Raw genomic sequence first — 26,631 nt, forward strand, 5'->3', positions numbered from 1 at the left:
TAAAGAAAACCCTCTGTGTTCTGTTAGATACTGTAGGTAACATTCAATCCACTGTAATTAAATATCCTCCTCAAGTAGAAGTACTGTTACTTTAATGACATTTTACTCAAGTAGAAGTACAATTGTATGTAAAAAAAAAACTACAAAAAAAAAACTACAAGTACAAAAAAAGTACCTAATTTGAAACAAATCAAACGTTATTGGTCGCATACACAGCAGGTGTAGCGAAACTCCTAACAATGCAGTGAAAATGTCAAACTAGTACACAAATAATAATGCAAAAAGTTGACCTTGAGAGAAGTTGGGCAGAGAGTGCAGCCCAATCTGAGCCGCTGCACCATAGAGTCCATCATCCAGACGTTCCAAAATGAGTATAGGTATGTACTGCAGACATTGGACCTCTCTACTACTTGACAGTAGAACAACATAAAGCACAGTAAAGACTGTAGATTCCAATACATACTGTAAGTAGAAGCAAAGTCAATGTTTCATGTATTACTGTATGTATGAAATTGGGTGCTATACTACTTTGTAAAATGTTTATCTTTTATACTGTATTACTGTAGTGTTCACTGTACTGTATGCTATTTTGTTTATGTAAAACTGAAAGACGACCACCACTTGGAGGAGAACGTGTCTATTTACAGACTAAAAGGAGGCTGCCATTGTGCAAATGGTAGTTGAAAATAATGCCATGACTGTGGGAAATCCAACAACGGATGATTGAAAACCCTGCGGTTTTGCATAACATCAGAGTGAGCTTATCAACCATAGCCCGCATCCTTAAGAAACACCATCTCCGGATGAAGCAAATCTACAAAGTTCCATTTGAAAGGAATTCCCAAAGAGTGAAGGATAAACGGTAGGAATGTGTGCAAGTAAGTAATGGTCTAGTATTACACTCTTGAAACATTAGAGACTCATTGATGTTGCCAGTGAACTTTACTATACAGCCATTAAAATATTTACTGTCATTTCAGAGAACCATGGACTTGGATGCAAGTCTCATGCCCGGGAAATCATTTTCATAGATGAGGCTGGATACAGTTTAGCGAAGAGGAGAGGAAGGAACATCATTGGTCAACGCGCCATCATTGAGGTACCTGGTCAGTGCGGGGGAAATGTCACCATTTGCGCAGCTATGAGCCACAATAGGGTCCTCCACCGCCATGCCACCCTTGTATCATACAACACTGCCCATCTCCTTCATTTCCTGAACACCTTACACAACAATCTTTTTCAGCCATTCTCTATCTCCCACTATATTCCCCATGTCTCAACCCCATTGAAGAGTTGGTTTCAGCATGGCGGTGGTAGGTGTATGATCGCAAACCCCATGAACGTATTGCCCTTCTCCAGGCCTGTGGTGACATTCCAGCAGAGGCCTGTCAGGTGTGGATGCGTCATGCCAGAAGATATTTCCCCCCGTTTGGCCGAGGAGAATATCACCTGTGATGTTGATGAAAATCTGTGGACGGACCAAAACAACAGACATGACTGATTTTGTTTTCTCAATGGAGTATTTGTTTGTTGACTTATAATTTAGATTTGACAATGTAACGTCAGGAGAATGATGGGTGTAGAGTCAGGCGCAGAGAGAGCAGAAGTTTCACGGGAACAAAACGCTTTTAATGTCCACAGTAAAACAGGAACAGGTACAAAAAGGGTGACGCCAAAACACAGGCGCAAACACAACCCACAGACCACTGTTTAAATAAACTGGACAGCGAAAACCCAAAATCAATAATCCACCTCCGACGTAACATGACAACAAATAAGCCCGCACAAACACTAGCGGGCAAAACGAAACTAAATAGTACACCTCCCAAAACCCCAACAAGGAACAGGTGAAAACAATTAGACAGACATAAACGAAAAGGAAAAAGGGATCGGTGGCAGCTAGTAGACCGGCGACGACGACCGCCGAGCGCCACCCGAACGGGAAGGGGAGCCACCTTCGGTAGCATTCGTGACAGTACCCCCCTCCTGACGCGCGGCCCCCGCAGCGCCCCGACACCGGCCTCGGGGACGACCCCGGGGGCGAGGTGCAGGGCGATCCGGATGGAGGCGGTGGAATTCCCTTAGTAGACTTGGATCCAATATATCCCCCACCGGGACCCAGCACCTCTCCTCCGGCCCGTACCCCTCCTAGTCCACAAGGTACTGCAGGCCCCTCACCCGGCGTCTGGAGTCCAGAATGGACCGTATCGTGTACGCCGGGGACCCCTCTATGTCCAGAGAGGGCGGAGGGACCTCCGGAACCTCACCTTCCTGCATGGGACCAGCTACCACCGGCCTGAGGAGAGACACATGAAACGAGGGGTTAATACGATAATACGAAGGAAGTAACAATCGATAACACACCTCGTTTATTCTCCTCAGGACTTTAAATGGCCCTACACACTGCGGACCCAGCTTCCGGCAGGGCAGGCGGAGGGGCAGGTTTCGGGTCGAGAGCCAGACTGCGGTGACGGTCAGCGCTCTTCTTCTGCCGTCCACTCGCCTGATGCAAAGACTCCTGGACGGCTCTCCAGGTCTCCTTAGAGCGCTGCACCCACTCCTCCACCGCAGGAGCCTCGGTCTGGCTCTGATGCCATGGTGCCAGAACCGGCTGGTACCCCAACACACACTCAAATGGTGACATGTTGGTAGAGGAGTGGCTTAGTGAGTTCTGGGCAATCTCTGCCCAGGGGATGTATCTTGACCACTCCCCTGGCCGGTTCTGGCAATACGACCGCAGAAACCTACCCACCTCCTGGTTCACTCTCTCCACCTGCCCATTACTCTCCGGGTGATACCCCGAGGTCAGGCTGACCGAGACCCCCAGATGCTCCATAAACGCCTTCCATACTCTGGACGTGATCAGAAACGATATCCTCGGGCACCCCGTAGTGCCGGAAGACATGGGTAAATAGTGCCTCCGCAGTCTGCAGGGCCGTAGGGAGACCGGGCAACGGGATAAGACGGCAGGACTTAGAGAACCGATCCACAATGACCAGGATCGTAGTGTTCCCCTGAGACAAGGGAAGATCAGTAAGAAAATCCACCGATAGATGGGACCACGGCCATTGTGGAACGGGGAGGGGTTGTAATTTCCCTCGTGGCAAATGTCTAGGAGCCTTACTCTGGGCGCACACCGAACAGGAGGAGACATAGAATCGCACGTCTCTCACCAAGGTAGGCCACCAGTACTTCCCTCTAAGACTTCGCACTGTCCTTGAAATACCCGGGTGACCTGACGAAGGTAGACTATGAGCCCATCGAATCAATTGATCACGAACAGCGAGCGGCACATACCTACGACCCTCCGGGCACTGTGGAAGCGCAGGTTCCGCCCTTAGTGCCCGCTCGATGTCCGTGTCCACCTCCCATACTACCGGTGCTACCAGCTTAGCCGCCGGAATGATGGGAGTAGGATCGATGGACCGGTCATCAGTGTCGTATAGTCGGGACAGCGCGTCGGCCTTAGTATTGAGGGAACCTGGTCGATACGAAATCGGATCGGGTAAAGTACATGGCCCACCTTGCCTGACGAGGATTCAGTCTCCTAGCTGATCGGATATACTCCAGATTCTGGTGGTCGGTCCAGATGAGAAAAGGGTGCTTAGCCCCCTCAAGCCAGTTTCTCCACACCTTCAGAGCCTTGACCATGGCCAACAACTCCCTATCCCCCACATCATAATTCCGCTCCGCTGGCCCGAGCTTCTTAGAAAAAAAGGCACAGGGGCGGAGCTTCGGTGGCGTACCCGAGCGCTGGGAGAGCACAGCCCCAACCCCAGCCTCGGATGCGTCCACCTCAACTATGAACGCCAAAGAGGGGTCAGGATGCGCCAACACTGGCGCGTTGGTGAACAGCGCCTTCAAAAGACAGAAAGCTCTCTCCGCCTCTGCGGACCACTGCAAGCGCACCGCCCCCCCTTCAGCAGTGAGGTAATAGGGGCCGCCACCTGACCAAAACCCCGGATAAACCTCCGGTAGTAATTGGCAAACCCTAAGAACCGCTGCACCTCCTTTACCGTGGTCGGAGTCGGCCAATTACGCACGGCTTTTACGCGGTCATCCTCCATTACCATCCCCGAGCTGGAAATGCGATAACCCAGGAAGGAAACGGCTCGTTTGGAAAACTCACTTTTCTCTGCCTTCACATACAGGTCATGCTCCAGCAGTCGCCCAAGAACCTTGTGCACCAGAGACACATGCTCGGCGCGTGTAGCGGAGTAGATCAAGATGTCGTCAATATACACCACTACACCCTGTCCGTGCAGGTCTCTGAGAATCTCATCAACGAAGGATTGAAAGATGGCTGGAGCATTCTTCAACCCGTACGGCATGACAAGGTACTCATAATGGCCAGATGTGGTACTAAACGCGGTTTTCCACTCATCTCCCTCCCGAATACGCACCAGATTATATGCGCTCCTGAGGTCCAATTTTGTGAAGAATCGCGCCCCGTGAAATGATTCCACCGCCGTAGCGATGAGAGGTAGTGGGTAACTAAAACCCACAGTGATGGAATTTAGACCTCAATAATCAATACACGGACGAAAACCCCCCTCCTTTTTCTTCACAAAAAAGAAACTCGAGGAGACGGGTGACATGGAGGGCCGAATGTACCCCTGTCCCAGAGCCTCCGTGATGTATGTCTCCATAGCCAACGTCTCCTCCTGGGACAACGGATACACGTGACTCCTGGGGAGTGCAGCGTTTACCTGGAGGTTTATCACACAATCCCCCTGTCGATGGGGAGGTAATAGGGTCACCTTCCTCTTACTGAAGGCGATAGCCAAATCGGCATACTCAGCAGGAATGCGCACGGTGGAAACCTGGTCTGGACTCTCCACCGTTGTCGCACCGATGGAAACTCCTAAACACCTGCCTGAACACCCATCAGACCACCCCTGGAGAGCTCCCTGTCTCCACGGAATCGTAGGATTGTGAATAGCCAGCCAGGGAATTCCTAACACCACCGGAAACGCAGGTGAATCAATAAGGAACAGACTAATCCGCTCCTTATGATTTCCCTGCGTCATCATCTCCAGAGGTATCGTGGCCTCCCTGACCAGCCCTGACCCTAATGGTCGACTATCTAAGGAGTGCACGGGGAAAGGGGGGTCTACCTTGACTAGCGGAATCCTCAACCTCTGGGCGAGTCCGCGATCAATAAAATTCCCCGCTGCGCCTGAATCGACTAGCGCCTTATGCTGGAGAGATGGGAAAAACCTTAGAAAATAGATTAACAAAAACATGTGACCAACAGGAAGCTCTGGGAGAGTGTGGTGCTGACTCACCTGGGGTGACCGAGGAGTGTTCTGCCTGCCCTCTCGACTCCCAGATGGACTCCTCCAGCACCGACCGGAAGTGTGCCCTCTCCAGCCACAATGGGTACAGGAGGAGCCTCCTCCTCCGGTCTCCCTAAACGCAGCCCCTCCTAGCTCCATAGGAATGGGAGCGGGGGGGGCAGGAGGTGGAACTGACAGGACCCTCTCAGAACGTCCACGAGCAGCCAGCAGATGGTCTAGCCGGATTGACATGTCGATCAGCTCATCCAAGCTGAGCGTAGCGTCCCGACAAGCCAGCTCTCTGCGGACGTCCTCCCTTAGGCTACACCTGTAATGGTCTATCAGGGCCCTGTCGTTCCACCCTGCTCCAGCAGCCAAGGTACGGAAATCCAACGCAAAATCCTGCGCGCTCCTCGTCCCCTGCCGGAGATGGAACAGTCACTCCAGGTAGTGACCCCTCGCTGAGTCGGGTCCATTCCATACGGCGTTGGCCCACTCCGGGGCCCTATCCGACAGGCAGGAAACGAGGACACTCACGCTCTCCTCGTCCGAGGGAGCAGGCCGAATGGTGGCCAGGTAGAGATCAAGTTGGAGTAGAAATCCCTGGCACCCGGCCGCTGCTCCATCGTACTCCCTCGGAGGCGTGATGCGCAGGACGCTGGCACTGGCTCCCGCTGGAGGAGATGGTAAAGTTGCTGGTGGGAGGGTAGGTGGGGTAGTAGGGAGACCACTCCTCTCCCAACGGTCCATCCCAAAACCCGTACGTATGATGCAGGACACTCTCCTCCATCGTGGGGAGAGGGGTGGTCGCTGCTCCTGCTGACTCCATCAGTAGGTGCAGGCTTCTGTAACGTCAGGAGAATGATGGGTGTAGAGTCAGGCGCAGAGAGAGCAGAAGTTTCACGGGAACAAAACGCTTTTAATGTCCACAGTAAAACAGGAACAGGTACAAAAAGGGTGATGCCAAAACACAGGCGCAAACACAACCCACAGACCACTGTTTAAATAAACTGGACAGCGAAAACCCAAAATCAATAATCCACTTCCGACGTAACATGACAACAAATAAGCCCGCACAAACACTAGCGGGCGAAACGAAACTAAATAGTACACCTCCCAAAACCCCAACAAGGAACAGGTGAAAACAATTAGACAGACATAAACGAAAAGGAAAAAGGGATCGGTGGCAGCTAGTAGACCGGCGACGACGACCGCCGAGCGCCACCCGAACGGGAAGGGGTGCCACCTTCGGTAGCATTCGTGACAGACAATTTCTTTATTAATTCCGTACAATTGATCTAACATACACTACAGTAGTACAAAGACTATTTTTCTTTCTTTGCATATGCAAAATATATTTACTGTATGTTTGCATTTTTACTGTGTGACATGTATTGAGTCAAGTTGAAATATAAAACAAATTTTAGCATTCGTGTTCCTTGTTTGAGTACACACAAACAATAAACAGTATAACAACAAAATCTTAGTCTTTACACTGAAATAGGTTCTGATAGTAGTGTTTTGAATATGTCACGGTTGTCACTAAGTTATTAATTTGATGTGTGTCTCTTTTGTAAGCAGAATTTCATTTTGAGCAGGGAGTACATGATTTTGATTGTGTTTTATTTTGCAAGATGTCTGTGGGGTTTGGGGAAAATGGCTAACTGTTGAGTACCTGAGATGTAGTTTCAGCAAATGTGTGTTAACAATTGGGAAAAACTGTAATAACATTAGAAAATTGTGTAAACATGCAGAGAAAATAAAATGTATTGATTAATACAAAACCAATGCAAAATAAAGTGCATAAACACTAAATTTGCCAGGTTTCAATATACTTCAGACTCCATAAATAAACGTCTAATCATTAGATCCCTGAATCAACCCTCTGTTACTTGTTACCTGTCCATGGGACTGACTGACTGGCATTCATTCACTCACCCATTCACACTGTCCCTCACTCACTCAGTCACAAACTCCCTATTTCACTGTCACCAAGGGCGTCAAGAGTACTGAAATATACTACTCAAGTAAAAGTACTGTTACTTTAATGAAATTGTACTCAAGTAGAAGTAAAATGTTCTAATAAAAAAAGTACAAGTGCTCAGAAAACCTACTCAATTACAGTAACAATAGTACACCTTTGCTTAGGACAACAAAGTCAGAATGCCTGGAAGAAACCTGGCACCATCCCAACAGTGAAGCATGATGGTGCCAACATGCTATGGGGATGTTTTTCAGTGGCAGGGACCAGAAGACTAGTCAGGATCGAGGCAAAGATGAACGGAGCAAAGTACAGAGAGATCCTTGATGAAAACCTGCTCCAGAGCACTCATGACATCAGACTGGGGCAAAGGTTCAACTTCCAACAGGACAATGAACCTAAGCACACAGCCAAGAGAAACATAGGAATGGCTTCGGGATAAGTCTCAATGTCCTTGAGTGGCCCAGCCAGAGCCCGGACTTGAACCCAATCTAACATCTCTGGAGAAACCTGAAAATAGCTGTGCAGCAACGCTCCCCATCCAACCTGACAGAGCTTGAGAGGATCTGCAGAGAAGATTGGGACAAACTCCACAAATACAGGTGTGTCAAGCTTGTAGCATCATACCCAAGAAGATTCTAGGATTTAATCGCTGCCAAAGGTTCTTCAACAAAGTACTGAGTAAAGTGTCTGAATACTTACTTGCGGGTACTATTTAATGAAGCTGCCAGTTGAGGACTTGTGAGGCGTCTATTTCTCAAACTAGACACTCTAATGTACTTGTCCTTTTGCTCAGTTGTGCACCGGGGCCTCCCACTCTTTCTATTCTGGATAGAGCCAGTTTGCGCTGTTCTGTGAAGGGAGTAGTACTCAGCGTTATACGAGATCTTCAGTTTCTTGGCAATTGCTTGCATGGAATAACCATTTCATTTCTCAGAACAAGAATAGACTGATGAGTTTCAGAAGAAAGTTATTTGTTTCTGGCCATTTTGAGCCTGTAATCGAACCCACAAATGCTGATGCTCCAGATGCTCAACTAGTCTAAAGATGGACAGTTTTATTGCGTCTTTAAACAGGACAACAGTTTTCAGCTGTGCTAACATAATTACAAAAGGATTTTCTAATGATCAATTAGCTTTTTAAAATGATAAACTTGGATTAGCTAACACAATGTGCCATTTGAACACAGGAATGATCATTGTTGATAATGGGCCTCTGTACGCTTATGTAGATATTCCATTTAAAAAATCTACCGTTTCCAGCTACAATAGTCATTTACAACATTAACAATGTCTACACTGTATTTCTGATCAATTTGATGTTATTTTAACGGACAAAAAAAAGTGCTTTTCTTTCAAAAACATGGACATTTCTAAGTGACCCCAAATTTTTGAACAGTAGCGTACTTCAGACTCCAGAAATAAATATCTATTTCTTGTTAGATCCCTGATTCAAACCTCTGTTACTTGTTAATGGGACCGACTGACATTCACTCACTCAGCCATTCACACTGTCCTTCACTAACTCACAAACTCCCTCTTTCACTCAGTCACCAGGGGTGGAAAGAGTACTGAAATATCCTTCTCAAGTAGAAGTACTATTAGTTTAATAACATTTGACTCGAGTAGAAATAAAATATAATGCAAGTCATTTCTACTGCAAAACGTTACCTTTATGCATTGTTTGATGTACTTAGGAAAAGCAAATTGTCTTGTCCCAGTAGTGATGAGTTGTAGTGACATTGGAGTTTTAAAAATATCCATCTATTACTTTGAATTGCTAGAAAGTAAACAAAACTATGTATTACATTGTGTAGATAAATAAAAAACAAAGATGGCTAAAAGATTTTAAAAAGTAACAAATAATATGTCCCTAAGGTTTATGTCATTATTGTATCACTCATTAGAAAAATATTCAAGGACCTTGAACATTCCCTTCATTGGCAAACTGTTATCGGGGAGGGGTCTATATTAAAGAAAAGTATTAGCTATTCACACCTTTTAGAATGTCATAAATTTGCGGATTACATTAATAATGTTGCGTGACTAAATAAATAGCGTCATTGTTTCTCAGTTTAATTACATTTTTGAGCAAAATTAATAATCATATCACTTTAGTCAATTATATTTAAATCGTTAATGACCTTGGAATTGAGCATATGTGGCCTACACTTAAGAAAATCCTCAATTACCAACAAATGTGTCATTGGTGTTACCATCATTGCCGTTAGTACTCCTACTGGTGGCACAATGTTATCATAGTGGTAAAAAAAGATTTAAAGTCATTAAGAGGCCATATTAGTTGATTCAGAATGGGAAGATGTACCCAAATCCATTTAAAAAAAGAAACATTCTTGAAAAATGTACTTCATTTTCTTCCAAATGCCACAACCAAACGCCACCGCAATTCAGGAACAACCCATCTAGGTGTGTATGCACTCTACTGTCAGTCGCTCTGGATAAGAGCGTCTGCTAAATGACTAAAATGTAAAATGTAAATAGCCCATCCAATCTACCTCATCCCCATACTGTATTTATTTATTTATCTTGCTCCTTTGCAGTATCTCAACTTGCACATTCATCTTCTGCACATATACCATTGCAGTGTTTAATTGCTATATTGTAATTACTTTGCCACCATGGCCTATGTATTGCCTTACCTCTCTTATTCTACCTCATTTGCACATGCTGTATATAGATTTTCTACTGTATTATTGATTGTATGTTTGTTTATTCCATGTGTATCTCTGTGTTGTTGTATGTGTCAAACGCTTTGCTTTATCTTGGCCAGGTTGCAGTTGCAAATGAGAACTTGTTCTCAACTAGCCTACCTGGTTAAATAAAGGTGAAATATATATATTTTTAATTCATTTAAAAAAAGAAACATTTTTGAAAAATGTACTTCATTTTCTTCCAAACGCCACCGCAATTCAGGAACAACTCATCACTGTGTGATACCATGTGACCCAGGAGTACAGAAAAGCTCCTCTAATTAAACACTCTCTGCTTTCTGACAACACAACCTCAAACTTGCAACTTTTTAGACATCAAAACTCACTTTACTGTCTAGCAAAATTAGAAGAAAATGGAACTTGTGATTGTGCTTGACGCCACGGTACTCTCCATGCGCTGTGACGCAGGCAAAACATTTGATCCAGCGTTTTCTGTAATTATATTAATCCATTCTACTGCTGAAATCATGTGTTAGCAAACAGTTCACCAAAACAGACCAGAAACAACTCAGCCAGACTATTCATAATATTTATGTGGTATATGTAGAAGTAAATGTATTTGCTGATTAAGTAAAATACATTTTCAGGTGATAAATGTGAATTTAATATGCTCAACTAAAGTACCACTTGTAAGGGTAGCGGAGAACATTACAAGGGACAACATCCCTTGTCTCTTTTTGCTGTGTGTTAAAAAGAGTGAAATGAGGACATCCATAATATAAAACGTTTCCAAGATGCTGGATCCAGGAGGAAGACATCGATTAAATGAAATGTATTTATAAAGCCCTTTTTAAATGAGTAGATGACACAAAGTGCTGTACAGAAACCCTGCCTAAAACCCCAAACAGCCTAATACGCCAAACAGCAAGCAGTGCAGATGTAGAAGCAGATTCAGTGCTTTACTTGGGCAGGAGCTCCCCGGAGCGGAGTACCAGCACCTCAAATGTTCTGCTGCTAGAGCTCCTGTTCCTCTTATAGAATATTAGCTCAAGTATTCTGGAGCTCCTGCACCTAAATATAAACAGTACCGGCACCCAAAATGAGTACCGGCACCTATTTCAGTCCAAGTCAAGCACTGTATCTATTAGAAAAATATAAATCCACACACTGGTACAGTATACTGTAAACCCCAAGGCATTTTGAACTCAAATACTCAAAGTCAATGAAAAGTAATTTATTTCTTAAAATGTTTATGTAGCACACTCAAAACAAGTGTTTTTGCATGTACATTGAGTGATTGATGGATTAATGCTATGCTACACAAAGATAAATAACATACATTTTTCTAAATTAATCCAATCATTTAGTTAGATTTTTTGCACTCATTACTTAAATGGTCGTTCCAATTTAAATGGCTTTCTAGGCATTCTAACTGTCTGGATTCCAATAGGAGTTATACGTCACTTTGCAAGCCAGCATAATGTGACTTGCAGGTGGGGTTGCAAAATTATGGTACATTTCCCAGGTTCCTAGGAATTCCTAGGAATTTTAGAAAATGTGGTAAAGTATCAAAATATCCCCAAATCCAAAGACACTTTTAAAATTGTATTCTGTTTACGTAGCTAAGCTAAAATAATATTTTCTGTGCTTACAATATTTTGGCTAAACCCTCATCCAAAGTACCATTCATAAAGGTTGTGGACAACATTATAATATCCTTTGTCTCTGGCCATGTGTTCACAGGCTAAACAAACAGGTTGAATAAACTCTTCCTGCATTGTCAGGAGGTGGGGCTTGGCATTAAGGTACCTCCTCCAGGTGAAGTAACTTACATACATCTCATCATTCTTGTCCAATTGGAGGAGGAAGTCAGCCAGTGCCTTTTCATTAGTAAAGTCATTTACATGAATGAAAGAACCAGCTGGGATAAACTGTTCATAGTTCTCTCTGGGTGGGCCCATGACTACCGGTATGGTTCCTGCTACAAGTGGTCCGTTCACCTTTTCTGTGATGTAGTCTCTGTGGATTGAATTCTCAAATGCAAGGTAGAACTTACAGCTAGCAAGGGTTGAGTAATACTCCTCATACTTCAAACGACTCCCTGTAAAAGCAGAACCAAAAACATGTATCTTGATGTGTTTGACCAGCTCTTGATAGTACTTTGCTCTGGTTCCTGTCCCAGTTGAAGGATTGTTGTTGCTCACAATCCAACAAACCACTTTATCTTTCTTCGGCAGCACAAACTCACTGTCCTTTTCAGTCTTCACGGTTGTCAATTCATTTCGCACTGTGATGTCAGCATCTCGTCTATAGCTCAAAGTGAGGTTAAATAGGTTTTCCAGACCTGGTATTCTGGCAGTATTTGTTGGTGATTCCACATGAAACCAGATCCATTTCTGAAAATGTGGACGAGGAGACTGAGGCAGGTTCTTCAGGTCCCAGCTGATGCCTCTGTGAAAAACAACCACTCCGTCTGCTTTGTCATAAAGGGATCTGTCATCTGTCAGAACACAGCTATCGATGTTGAAATGGGTTTTGCAGATTTCAAAATTCCATTTCCAACCCAGTGGCCAGAACCAGAGCAACACAAGCGGCTTTTCCACAGGCTTTTTGGTAAATGAGGAAACATCTCCCTTTGCCAAGAATTGCAAATCATCCAACCGAGATGAACATGCAGTAGATGAGGGTTTAAAGTAAACAAAAAATAGTAGCACTGAACACAAAACCCCAAGAGCAGCTGTCAGAGTTAGATGATGTGTTCGGTTGGAAGTTATTGATGACATGTTTGTCCTGTAAGAAAGAAACACACCTACATTTTAGATGTTATAAGTATATAAAAAAGGAACAATGTGAAAATTGACTATGACATCAGAATGAGTTTCTATATTATACAACAGGTGGTTCTAATCCTTAATGCTGATTGGTTCAAGCCGCATTTCAGCCGGTGTTTATTCCACAAGTTACCACCGGCTAAATCTATGAAGTTAAAATGCCTATTTTCTCTCTTCCATCTGACTCAAATTCACTCATAATCAGTGTATGGTGAGTCATGCAGTTTTTCTGAAGTTTTCTATCAGTTTTTACTGCACAAACACAGAATAATGACAGTCATTAAGAATAGGAAATCGTAAAGGCTATTATTAGCAGTGCTAGCATGTTAAGTGTACTCAAGTTAGTTAACATTATCCTGAGGACAGGTTAGACTGCATAAAGGTGTATGGCTTCATTTTCCTAAACAATACTAAACTTTTGAACAGAGCATGTTAAATTTATAGAACATCTTTAAATCAAGATGTTTTAAACTCTTAACATTGAAATCAGGATTGAGAAAGAAAATAAACCATTCCTTACCATTAGGAGACCTCTTGTTCGTGTTAGGGTTTGCCATCCATGTAAATCCATGCACTAGATTTCAACCAGACTAGTGACGAGGTGTGGCACAACTGTCGTCATGCCTTTTCATGGGAAATGCAAAATAACCTGCCTGACAACTGTCACGCACTGACCTTAGATGGCTAAAAATGTTTCTATTTTTAGTTTGGTCAGGGTGTGATGTGGGTGGGTATTCTATGTTGTATGTCTAGGTTGTCTATTTCTATGTGTTTGGCCTGGTGTGGTTCCCAATCAGAGGCAGCTGTCTATCGGTGTCTCTGATTGGGAGCCATACTTAGGTAGCCTGTTTTCCCACTGTTGTTTGTGGGTGGTTGTTTTCTGTTTAGTGTATGTCACCTTGCAGAACTGTTCGTTTATCGTTTTTTTTGTTGTTTTGTTATAGTAGTCGTATTCATTAAAAGTAATAATGAGTACTTACCACGCTGCACCTTGGTCTTCTCCTTCTCCTCTATATGACGATCGTTACAACAACTAGAGGATGACCCTTTCAGAGCATTTTTAAAAATTAAATCTTCACACAACCAGGAAAATACCCTTGAGGTTTAAAACCTGTTTTGCAAGGGGGATCTGGGTAACAGCAATTAGGTGTTACCATGTAGCCTTGCCAACTCGAAGCTGGGGAACAATAGTATGTTGAGGGGAGAAGAAGGGAGGAAGAAGAAGGGGAAAATAACGTTGAAAGAAAAGGAGGAAAAAATGTGAGAGAAAATAACAAAAAGGGAAAGGTTGAGGGTTCTTCTTCATGTGTTTATTATTCATTATTTATTACGATAAGCTGAAAAACAATGAAAACGTTGTTTTTTTCCTGTATTTGAAACGGAAGATTGAACCCGAAGGTACCGTGTTCAAATCCTGCCTCTGCCAGAAATAACATATGTTAACAACTATAGTTTCCAAAAATGTTATTATTTTTCACATAGGTGAATTTAAGATAACCTAAGGTAATAGAATGATTATGGTGGCGTAATCATAAAATATATAAGTGTTGTTCTAATGTGGTTGGTTTCTTACTCTACTATGTTCTCAGTACTATACTCTGTGCTTCTACATCTGCATTTCTTGCTGTTTGGGGTTTAAGGCTGGGTTTCTGTATAGCACTTTGACATCTGCTGATGTAAAAAGGGCTTTATAAATACATTTGAGTAAATTGGATGAATTTGTTTATGCAATTAATATCTTAAATGATCAGTTATCTGTTGCGTTTTCTTTTGGACTACATGAACTCAGCAAAAAAATAAACGTCCTCACTGTCAACTGTGTTTTTTTTCAGCAAACTTAACATGTGTAAATATTTGTATGAACATAACAAGATTCAACAACTGAAACATAAACTGAACAAGTTCCACAGACATGTGACTAACAGAAATATAATAATGTGTCCCTGGACAAAGGGGGGGTCAAAATCAAAAGTAACAGTCAGTTTCTTGAGTGGCCACCAGCTGCATTAAGCACTGCAGTGCATCTACTCCTCATGGACTGCACCAGATTTGCCAGTTCTTGCTGTGAGATGTTACCCCAGTCTTCCACCAAGGCACCTGCAAGTTCCTGGACAATGCTGGCGAGAATGGCCCTAGCCCTCGAACTCCGATCCAACAGGTCCCAGACGTGCTCAATGGGATTGAGATCCGGGCTCTTTGCTGGTCATGGCTGAACACTGACATTCCTATCTTGCAGGAAATCATGCACAGAACGAGCAGTATGGCTGGTGGCATTGTCATGCTGGAGGGTCATGTCAGGATGAGCCTGCAGGAAGGGTACCACATGAGGGAGGAGAATGTCTTCCCTGTAACGCACAGCGTTGAGATTGCCTGCAATGACAACAAGCTCATTCCAATGATGCTGTGACACATCGCCCCAGACCATGACGGACCCTCCACCTCCAAATCGATCCCGCTCCAGAGTACAGGCCTTGGTGTAACGCTCATTCCTTTGACAATAAACACGAATCTGACCATCACCCCTGGTGAGACAAAACCGCGACTCGTCAGTGAAGAGCACTTTTTGCCAGTCCTGTCTGGTCCAGCGACGGTGGGTTTGTGCACATCGGCAACATTGTTGCCGGTGATGTCTGGTGAGGACCTGCCTTACAACAGGCCTTCAAGCCCTCAGTCCAGCCTCTCTCAGCCTATTGCGGACAGTCTGAGCACTGATGGAGGGATTGTGCGTTCCTGGTGTAACTCGGGCAGTTGTTGTTGCCATCCTGTACCTGTCCCGCAGGTGTGATGTTCAGATGTACCGATCCTGTGCAGGTGTTGTTACACGTGGTGTACCACTGCGAGGACGATCAGCTGTCCGTCCTGTCTCCCTGTTGTGCTGTCTTATTACGTTTCACAGTATGGACATTGCAATTTATTGCCCTGGCCACATCTGCAGTCCTCATGCCTCCTTGCAGCATGCCTAATGCACGTTCATGCAGATGAGCGGGGCACTGGGCATCTTTCTTTTGGTGTTTTTCAAAGTCAGTAGAAAGGCCTCTTTAGTGTCCTAAGTCTTCTTAACTGTGACCTTAATTGCCTACCTTCTGTAAGCTGTTAGTGTCTTAACGACTGTTCCACAGGTGGATGTTCATTAATTGTTTATGGTTCATTGAATGGTTTATGGTTCAATGAAGCATGGGAAACAGTGTTTAAACCCTTTACAATTAAGATCCGTGAAGTTACTTGGATTTTTACGAATTATCTTTGACAGGGTCCTGAAAAAGGGACGTTTCTTTTTTTGCTGAGTTTAATTGGATGAACAAGGTAATGGGAGTATAGTACAGTAATAAACCAACCTAATTAGAACAACACTTCTGTATGTTATGATTATGCTACCATAATCGTTATATTATCTCAGGTGGTTTTATATTATCTCAGGTGGTCTTAAATTTCACCAATGTGAAAATAACACTTTTGGAAACTATAATTTTTGTTTGGAAATGTTATTTCTGGCAAAGGCAGGATTCGAACTGGGGACCTTCGGATCTACTCTTCCGGTTCAAGTACAGGAAAAATACAAATACAAAAATGTTTGTTTTTTAACTTGTCATAATAAATAATGAATAATAAACACTTGCATTATGAAGAACCCTCAACTTTTCCCCTTTTATTAGTTTCTCTCTTTTTCAATTTGTTCCCCCATTTTTTCCCCCCTCAACATACTATTGTTCTCCAGCTTTGAGTTGGCAAGTCTACATGGTAACACCTAATGCTATTACCCAGGTCCCCCTTGCAAAAGAGGTTTCTAACCTCAAGGTTATTTTACTGGTTGTTTAAAGGTTAAACAAAAAGATAATGACGATGATTAGGTTCCATGAAATGTAATGTTCTGAAAGGATCAACCTCTAGTTGTCAGGCAGGTTCTTTTGCATTTCCCATGAAAAGGCATGATGACAGTTGTGCCACACCTCGTCACTAGTCTGGTTGAAATCTAGTGCATGGATTTACATGGATGGCAAACCCTAACACTAACAAGAGGTCTCTTAATGGTAAGGAATGGTTTATTTTCTTTCTCGATCCTGATTTCACTGTTAAGAGTTTAAAACATCTTGATTTAAAGATGTTCTATAAATGTAACATGCTCTATTCAAAAGTTTAGTATTGTTTAGGAGAATGAAGCCATACACCTTTATGCAGTCTAACCTGTTCTCAGGATAATGTTAACTAACTTGAGGACGTAAGCATTTCGTAAGTAAGCATTTCACTGTAAGGTCTACACCTGTTGCATTCTGCGCATGTGACTAATAACATTTGATTTGATTTGACACTTTACATGCTAGCACTGCTAATAATACCCTTTACGCATTCCTATTGTTAATGACTGTCATTATTCTGTGTTTGTGCAGTAAAAACTGATAGAAACCTTCAGAAAAACTGCATGACTCACCATACACCAGCGCCACAGGTGTAATGGTATCATGGAAGATTCCCATTCTTTTGACCTGGGTTTGTTTCCCGGACGGTGCACAGTTTTGGGATCCCGAGTGGAGCAGCGGTCTAAGGCACTACATCTCAGTGCTAGAGGCGTCACTACAGACCCTGGTTTGATCCCCTGGTTCGAACCCGGGCTGAATCACAACAGGCCGTGATTGGGAGTCCCATAGGGCGGCGCATAATTGGCCCAGTGTCGTCCGGTTTAGGGGAAGGTTTGGCCAGGGTAGGCCGTCAATGTAAAATAATAATTTGTTCTTAACTGACTTGCCTAGTTAAATAAAGGTTAAACAAAAATTAGCACTGATTATGGGTGAATTTGAGTCGGATGGAACGGAGTAAATAGGCATTTTTAGCACCGGCTGGAATGCGGTTTTAACCAATCAGCATTCAGGATTAGAACCTCACGTTGTATAATCAGAGCAGAAAGCAACACATGTTAAATCTTTTCAAGCTGTTCCTTTTTTATATACTTATAACGTCTAAAATGTAGGTGTGTTTCCTTCTTACAGGACAAACATGTCATCAATAACTTCCAACCGAACACATCATCTAACTCTGACAGCTGCTCTTGGGGTTTTGTGTTCAGTGCTACTATTTTTTGTTTACTTTAAACCCTCATCTACTGCATGTTCATCTCGATTGGAATTTGCAATTTTTGGCAAAGGGAGATGTTTCCTCATCTACCAAAAAGCCTGTGGAGAAGCCGCTTGTGTTGCTCTGGTTCTGGCCACTGGGTGTGAAATGGAATTTTTTGTTCTGCAAAACCAATTTCAACATCGATAGCTGTGACAGAGGACAGATCCCTTTATGACAAAGCAGACGGAGTGGTTGTTTTTCACAGAGGCATCAGCTGGGACCTGAAGAACCTGCCTCAGTCTCCTCGTCCACATTTTCAGAAATGGATCTGGTTTCCTATGGAATCACCAACAAATACTGCCATAATACGAGATGAGCTAAATACGAGATGCTGACATCACAGAGCAAAATTAATTGACAACGGTGAAGACTGAAAAGGACAGTGAGTTTGTTTATAGTCCTGCTTTTACAGGGAGTCGTTTGAAGTATGAGGAGTATTACTCAACCCTTGCTAGCTGTAAGTTCTACCTTGCATTTGAGAATTCAACCCACAGAGACTACATCACAGAAAAGGTGAACGGACCACTTGTAGCAGGAACCATACCAGTAGTCATGGGCCCACCCAGAGAGAACTATGAACAGTTTTTCCCAGCTGATTCTTTCATTCATGTAAATGACTTTACTAATGCAAAGGAACTGGCTGGCTGGCTGACCTCCTCCAATTGGACAAGAATGATGAGATGTATGTAAGTTACTTCACCTGGAGGAGGTACCTTAATGCCAAGCCCCACCTCCTGACAATGCAGGAAGAGTTTATTCAACCTGTTTGTTTAGCCTGTGAACACATGACCAGAGACAAAGGATATTATAATGTTGTCCACAACCTTTATGAATGGTACTTTGGATGAGGGTTTAGCCAAAATATTGTAAGCACAGAAAATATTATTTTAGCTTATGGCTATGTCATTTTGTTTCAAAATATTTGTGTATCAATTTAAAGGATGGGTATTCAAGGTATAAGGTTTATTTTTTATTTAACACTTTGGAGCAGCATACACTGTAAACCCCAATGTGCTGTCATTACTCAAAACTTTTCAGGAAACCCATTGCACTTAAAACCTTTTACTGCAGTGGGCTAAATCAGCTGGTCACACAGTGATTCTCCGTGGTCTTAAACAAATCTACTTTGAAACCAAAGTATACACCTCCCACACATGGTTATGGGCTTATAAAAAAGAAGACACCTGTACCATGTCAGATAGAGTTGAAATGTGTTACATTGAGTTTCCATTCCATTTAAAATACATCACAGAAGACTAAACTATAACAAAACAGTTTAACGTAGAAACACCAGGTTTGTATTTTTTTAATCTTCTTTATTAATTATGAAATTCAAAAAAATATGAATAACACTCCTCCCTTGAGGTCAAAGACGGCGCTTTTAGTAATTGAATGCAGGAAAGGGCTACTATATCTGAATACAGTTACTTAAAGTGAATTTGTAGTCATTACTCACAATGATAGAGTCACTGTGACCCTGTAGGGCAGAGGTGTCAAACTCATTCCAGGGAGGAGGCCTAGTGTTTGCTGGTTTTGTGGTTTTCCTTTTGATGAAAACCTAGACACCCGGGTGAGGGGAGGAACTCTGGAGCTCTCTTAGAGTGACCATTGTGTTCTTGGTCACCTCCCTGACCAAGGCCCTTCTCCCACGATTGTTCAGTTTGGCTGGGCGGCCATCTCTAGGAAGAGTCTTGGTGGTTCCAAACTTCTTCCATTTAAGAATATTGGAGGCCACTGCGTTCTTGTGGACCTTCAATGCTGCATTTGTTTTGGTACCCTTCCCCAGATCTGTCCCTCTTCACAATCCTGTCTCTGAGCTCTACGGGCAATTCCTTCGACCTCGTGGCTTTGTTTTTGTACTGACATGCACTGTCAACTGTGGAACCTTATATAGACAGGGGCGTGCCTTTACAATTCATGTCCAATCAATTGCATTTACCACAGGTGGTCTCCAATCAAGTTGTAGAAACATCTCAAGAATGACTCATGGAAACAGGACTCAATTTTGAGTCTCATAACAAAGGGTCTGAATGCTTATGTAAATAAGGTTTTTTAATCGTTATACCAAAAAATTCAACCCTCTGTTACTTGTTACATGTCCATGGGACTGACTGACTGGCATTCATTCACTCACCCATTCACACTGTCCGTCACAAACTCCCTATTTCACTGTCACCAAGGGCGTCAAGAGTACTGAAATAAACTACTCAAGTAAAAGTACTGTTACTTTAATGAAATTGTACTCAAGTAGAAGTAAAATGTTCTAATAAAAAAGTGCAAGTGCTCAGAGAACCTACTCAATTACAGTAACAATAGTACACCTTTGCTTAGGACAATGAAGTCAGTATGCCTGTCTGTCTACACAAAGCTACCAATGTGGGGTTAAGGGCAGTTAAAAAAAATAAAGCCAATGGATGAGGAAGTGGTGCATGGGGTGTGTGTGTGTGTGTGTGTGTGTGTACTGGTATGACTGGAAAAACAACTTCTGATTGGGCAGTCCATCCAGGAAAAGGTTCTCTGTCAGTGGTCCTTTACTGAACTCTTTCATATCTTTAAGTGCAGGACAACAAAAAAAATGCCACCTTGTGGCAGACAAACAACAAATGTATACAATAAAAGACAAAACAACACTAACAATTGACAATAGCACAAATAACAGAAATAGTGCAATAGTTAGTTTGGGTCCTTTACAACACTGCCCATATACACTGAGTGTACAAAACATTAGGAAAACTTGCTCTTTCCATGACAGACTGAACAGCTGAACACTATGATCCCTTATTGATGTCACTTGTTGAATCCACTTTAGCCAGTGTAGGGGAGGAGTCAGGGATACATTTTTAAGCCTTGAAACAATTGAGACACGGATTGTGTATGTGAGCCATTCAGAGGTTGAATGGACAAGACAACATATTTAAGTGCTTTGAATGGGTATGGTAGTAGCTGCCAGGAGCACCGGTATCAGTGTGTCAAGAACTACAACGCTTCTGGATTTTTCACACTCAACAGTTTCCTGTGTGTATCAAGAATGGTCCACCACCAGAAGAACATCCAGCCAACTTGACATAACTGTGGAAAGCATTGGAGTCAACATGGGCCAGCATCTCTGTGGATTACTTTTGATACCATGTAGAGTCCATGCCCCAACAAATTGAGGCTGTTCTGAGGCCAAAAGAGGGTGCAGCGCAATATTAGGAAGGTGTTCCTAATGTTTGGTACATTCAGTGTAACTGGGCAGTAGTCCAGGTGTGATAAAACTAGGGGCTGTAGGACTTATTTGGTTGATTGTAATGTCAAGAAAGAAGAGCAGCGCTTTATCACAGACAGACCTCTCCCCATCTTAGTAACCATTGTATCAATATGTTTTGATCATGTCAGTTTACAATCTAGGGTTACAGTTTAGTCTCCTCAATTGTCACATTCAGTATACGATTTAGATGAGGTTTATTGTTTAGCAAATTATTTGTTCCAAATACAATGCCTTTAGTTTTTTAAATATATTTTTTAGCTTATTACTAGCCACCCATTCTAAAGCTGAATGATGCTCTGTTAAGGGTCGCAGTTACTTCATTTGCTGTGGTAGCTGATGTGTATAACATTGAGTCATCAGCATACATACAGTGCATTTGGAAAGTATTCAGAACCCTTGACTTTTCACACATTGTTACGTTATAGCCTTATTCTAAAAATGATCAAATAAAACAATTTACTCAGCAATCTTCTCACAATACTCCATAATGACGAAGCAAAAACTGATTTTAGGACATTTTTCCAGATAAAAACAGAAATATCTTATTTACATAAGTATTCAGACCCTTTGCTATAAGACTCGAATTTGAGCTCAAGTGCATCCTGATTCCATTGATCATCCTTGAGATGTTTCTACAACGGGATTGGAGTCCACCTGTGGTACATTCAATTGATTGGACATGATTTGGAAGGGCACATGTCTATATAAGGTCTTACAGTTGACAGCGCATGTCAGAGCAAAAACCAAGCCATGAGGACGAAGGAATTGTCCATAGAGCTCTGAGACAGGATTGTGTCAAGGCACAGATCTGGGGAAGGGTACCAAAACATTTATGCAGCATTGATGGTTCCCAAGAACACAGTGGCCTCTATCATTCTTAAAAGGAAGAAGTTTGGAAACACCAAGACCCTTCCTAGAGCTGGCCGCTCAGCCGAACTGGGCAATCGGGGGAGAAGGTCCTTGGTCTGATTGGTGACCAAGAACCCGCTGGTCACTGACAGAGCTCTAGAGTTCCTCTGTGGAGATGAGAGAACCTTTCAGAAAGACAACCATCTCTGCAGCACTACACCAATCAGGCCTTTATGGTAGAGTGGCCAGACGGAAGCCACTCTTCAGTAAAAGGCAAATGACAGACTGCTTGGAGTTTGCCAAAAGGCACCTAATGGACTCTCAAACCACGAGAAACAACATTCTCTGGTCTGATAAAACCAAGATTGAACTCTTTGGCCTGAATGCAAAGCGTCACATCTAGAGGAAACATGGCACCATTCCTACGGTGAAGCATGGTGGTGGCAGCATCATGCTATGGGGATGTTATTCAGTGGCAGGGACTAGGAGACTAGTCAGGATTGAGGAAAAGATGAATTCAAAGTACAGAGAGCTCCTTGATGAAGACCTGCTCTAGAGCACTCCGGACATCAGACTGGGGCAAAGGTTCAACTTCCAACAGCAACGAACCTAAGCACACAGCCAAGACAACGCAGGAGTGGCTTCGGGATAAGTCTCTGAATGTCCTTGAGTGGCCCAGCCAGAGCCCGGACTTGAATCCAATCTAACATCTCTGGAGAAACCTGAAAATAGCTATGCAGCAACGCTCCCCATCCAACCTGACAGAGCTTGAGAGGATCTGCAGAGAAGAATGGGAGAAACTCCCCAAATACAGGTGTGTCAAGCTTGTAGCATCATACCCAAGAAGACTCTAGGATGTAATCACTGCCAAACGTTCTTCAACAAAGTACTGAGTAAAGGGTCTGAATACTTATGTAAATGTGATATCAGTAGTTTAAAAAAAAACAGTTTGTCCTTCGTCATTATGGGGTATTGTGTATAGATTGATGAGGAATTTTTTTTTTTAAATACATTTTAGAATATGGCTGTTACTTAACAAAATGTGGAAAAGGTCAGTGCTGTAGACACACAGGCTTTACTCAAGGCTAGTAGTAGGTCATTAGCAAAATGTTAAACAGTAAAGGACCAAGACAGCTGCCTTGAGGTATACCACACTCTACCAGGTTTACTGAAGAGAGGATTCTATTAAAGAAACCCCTCTGTGTTCTGTTAGATAGGTAGCTTTCAATCCACTGTAATTAAATATCTTCCTCAAGCAGAAGTACAGTACTTTAATGAAATTGTACTTAAGTAGAAGTAAAATTATTGGTGTAAAAAAAAAACTAAAATAAAATGTAAAAGTAGCTAATTTGAAAACAAATCAAACTTTATTGGTACACAGTACCAATAAGGTTAGCAGATGTTACAGCGAATCTCCCAACAGTGCAGTTAAAATGTCAAACAGTACACAAATAATAATACAAACAAATCAAATACACAACTAATAGTCAGGGTAAAAGGAATTGAGTGAAAATGAAATACAATTTGCTCATTCCGCTAAGGTTACCTGAATGTTGCTACACATGATCTTTTCCCTGCATTAAATTGAAAAAGGAAGAGAGGAAATAATGTACAGTAGGAACTAAGTTAATTTGTTTTATGAGTTGCAAAAGGGCACATCTGTATGTAAAAAATGTTTAAGGACTTGCGAAAAATATATTAACATAAATAAATGTACGAAGCAAATGTCTTTATTAATACAAAAGCAGTACTAAAAGGTGCAAAAACACAAAAAAAATGACAGACTTCAATATACTTCAGACTCCAGAACTCCCTCTTTCACTCAGTCACCAGGGGTGGAAAGAGTACCGAAATATCCTTCTCAAGTAGAAGTACTATTAATTTAATAACATTTGACTCAAGTAGAAATAAAATATAATGCAAGTCATTTCTACTGCTAAACGTTACCTTTATGCATTGTTTGATGTACTTAGGAAATGCAAATTGTTTTGTCCCAGTAGTGATGAGTAGAGTTGTAGTGACATTGGAGTTTTAAAAATATCCATCTATTATTTTGAATTGCTAGAAAGTAAACAAAACTATGTATTACATTGTATAGATAAATAAAAAAAAGTTTACAAATAATATGTCCCTAAGGTTAATGTCATTGTTGTATCGCTCATTAGAAAAATATTCAAGGACCTTGAACATTTCCTTCATTGGCAAACTGTTATCGGGGAGGGGTCTATATTATTAAAGAAAAGTATTAGCTATTCACACCTTTTACAATGTCATAAATTTGCGGATTGCATTAATAATGTTGCGTGACTAAATAAATAGCGTCATTGTTTCTCAGTTTAATTGAAGGGAAATTACATTTTTGAGAAAAACTAATAATCATATCACTTTAGTCAATAATATGTAAATGGTTAATGACCTTAGAATTGAGCATATGTGGCCTACACTTAAGAAAATCCTCAATTACCAACAAATGTGTCATTGGTGTTACCATCATTGATGTTAGTACTCCTACTGGTGGCACAATGTTATCATAGTGGTAAAAAATGATTTAAAGTGATTAAGCGGCCATATTAGTTGATTCAGAATGGAAAGATGTACCCAAATCTGTACCTAGCTCATCTGTACCTAAACACTGCATCGCAGTGCTAGCTGCGCCACCAGAGTCTCTGGGTTCACGCCCAGGCTCTGTCGCAGCCGGCCGCAACCCGTCGTCCGGGTTAGGGAGGGTTTGGCCGGTAGGGATATCCTTGTCTCAGTATGTAAAATGTAATAAAATGTATGCACTCTACTGTAAGTCGCTCTGGATAAGAGCGTCTGCTAAATGACTAAAATGTAAAATGTAAATAGCCCATCCAATCTACCTCATCCCCATACTGTATTTATTTATTTATCTTGCTCCTTTGCAGTATCTCAACTTGCACATTCATCTTCTGCACATATACCATTGCAGTGTTTAATTGCTATATTGTAATTACTTTGCCACCATGGCCTATGTATTGCCTTACCTCTCTTATTCTACCTCATTTGCACATGCTGTATATAGATTTTCTACTGTATTATTGATTGTATGTTTGTTTATTCCATGTGTATCTCTGTGTTGTTGTATGTGTCAAACGCTTTGCTTTATCTTGGCCAGGTTGCAGTTGCAAATGAGAACTTGTTCTCAACTAGCCTACCTGGTTAAATAAAGGTGAAATATATATATTTTTAATTCATTTAAAAAAAGAAACATTTTTGAAAAATGTACTTCATTTTCTTCCAAACGCCACCGCAATTCATGAACAACTCATCACTGTGTGATACCATGTGACCAAGGAGTACAGAAAAGCTCCTCTAATTAAACACTCTCTGCTCTCTGACAACACAACCTCAAACTTGCAACTTTTTAGACATCAAAACTCACTTTACTGTCTTGCAATATTAGAAGAAAATCTAACTTGCGATTGTGCTTGACGCCACGGTACTCTCCATGCGCTGTGACGCAGGCAAAACATTTGATCCAGCGTTTTCTGTAATTATATTAATCCATTCTACATTCTACATTCTATCCATTTTCAGGTGATAAATGTGAATTTAATATGCTCAACTAAAGTACCACTTGTAAGGGTAGTGGGGAACATTACACGGGACAACATCCCTTGTCTCTTTTTGCTATGTGTTAAAAAGAGTGAAATGCGTACATCCATAATATAAAACGTTTCCAAGATGCTGGATCCAGGAGGAAGACATAGATTTACATTTACATTTTAGTCATTTAGCAGACGCTCTTATCCAGAGCGACTTACAGTAGAGTGCATACATTTTATTACATTTTACATACTGACAAGGATATCCCTACCGGCCAAACCCTCCCTAACCCGGACGACGCTATGCCAATTGTGCGTCGCCCCACGGACCTCCCGGTTGCGGCCGGCTGCGACAGAGCCTGGGCGTGAACCCAGAGACTCTGGTGGCGCAGCTAGCACTGCGATGCAGTGCCCTAGACCACTGCGCCACCCGGGAGATAGATTAAATGAAATGTATTTATAAAGCCCTTTTTAAATGAGTAGATGTTACGAAGTGCTGTACAGAAACCCTGCCTAAAACCCCAAGCAGCTTAAAACGCCAAACAGCAAGCAGTGCAGATGTAGAAGCAGATTCAGTGCTTTACTTGGGCAGGAGCTCCCCGGAGCGGAGTACCAGCACCTCAAATGTTCTGCTGCTAGAGCTCCTGTTCCTCTTATAGAATATTAGCTCCAAAGTATTCTGGAGCTCCTGCACAGGGGCGAAAATCTGATATCAACCTTGGAGGGGACAATTACATTACATTTTCTCAAGAGCAATTCCTGAGGGGGACACCAAAAGTAGTGCTGTAACACATAATATACATTTAACATATTACAACGTAGGCTGAGGAACCATAATTCCTACAACTGAATAATTGATAGGTACAGTAGTTAACTGAAGGGTTTAACCAACTTGTTCAAATGTTTAAATCATTATAATACTACTACTAATAATAGTTATAGCAGTGCTCCTTACCAGTCCAGTATGTATGCAGGTATTCGTACTTACAACTAGCAATATCAAGAAAGGCCAGTAGGTAGCAATGGTACTGTACACTGTATGGGTGTAGTTTTCATAAATACAATGAACATGGTGTGATCTCATCTAAAATAATC

General features: G+C 42.3%; 1 protein-coding gene and 1 pseudogene across 1 annotated transcript; one reads left to right on the plus strand and one right to left on the minus strand.

The window, feature by feature from the left end:
* Positions 1–11,150: 11,150 nt before the first annotated feature.
* Positions 11,151–13,393, minus strand: LOC139582610 (4-galactosyl-N-acetylglucosaminide 3-alpha-L-fucosyltransferase 9-like). The gene is made up of 2 exons (XM_071412754.1): positions 13,283–13,393; positions 11,151–12,721 (listed from the first exon to the last, which is right to left on the minus strand). Exon 2 carries the CDS (start codon positions 12,712–12,714, stop codon positions 11,602–11,604), a length of 1,113 nt encoding a protein of 370 aa, XP_071268855.1. The 5' UTR covers positions 12,715–12,721; positions 13,283–13,393; the 3' UTR covers positions 11,151–11,601.
* Positions 13,394–16,699: 3,306 nt separating this feature from the next.
* On the plus strand, positions 16,700–21,588 carry LOC139582611 (4-galactosyl-N-acetylglucosaminide 3-alpha-L-fucosyltransferase 9-like; annotated as a pseudogene).
* The last annotated feature ends 5,043 nt before the right edge of the window (positions 21,589–26,631 follow it).

Source organism: Salvelinus alpinus, chromosome 8 (genome assembly GCF_045679555.1).
Source record: "Salvelinus alpinus chromosome 8, SLU_Salpinus.1, whole genome shotgun sequence".
Classification (NCBI taxonomy): Eukaryota; Metazoa; Chordata; class Actinopteri; order Salmoniformes; family Salmonidae; genus Salvelinus; species Salvelinus alpinus.

Coding starts and splice junctions, on each gene's coding strand:
- LOC139582610 (XM_071412754.1), bottom strand. CDS start 12,714: ATGTCATCAATAACTTCCAACCGAACACATCATCTAACTCTGACAGCT.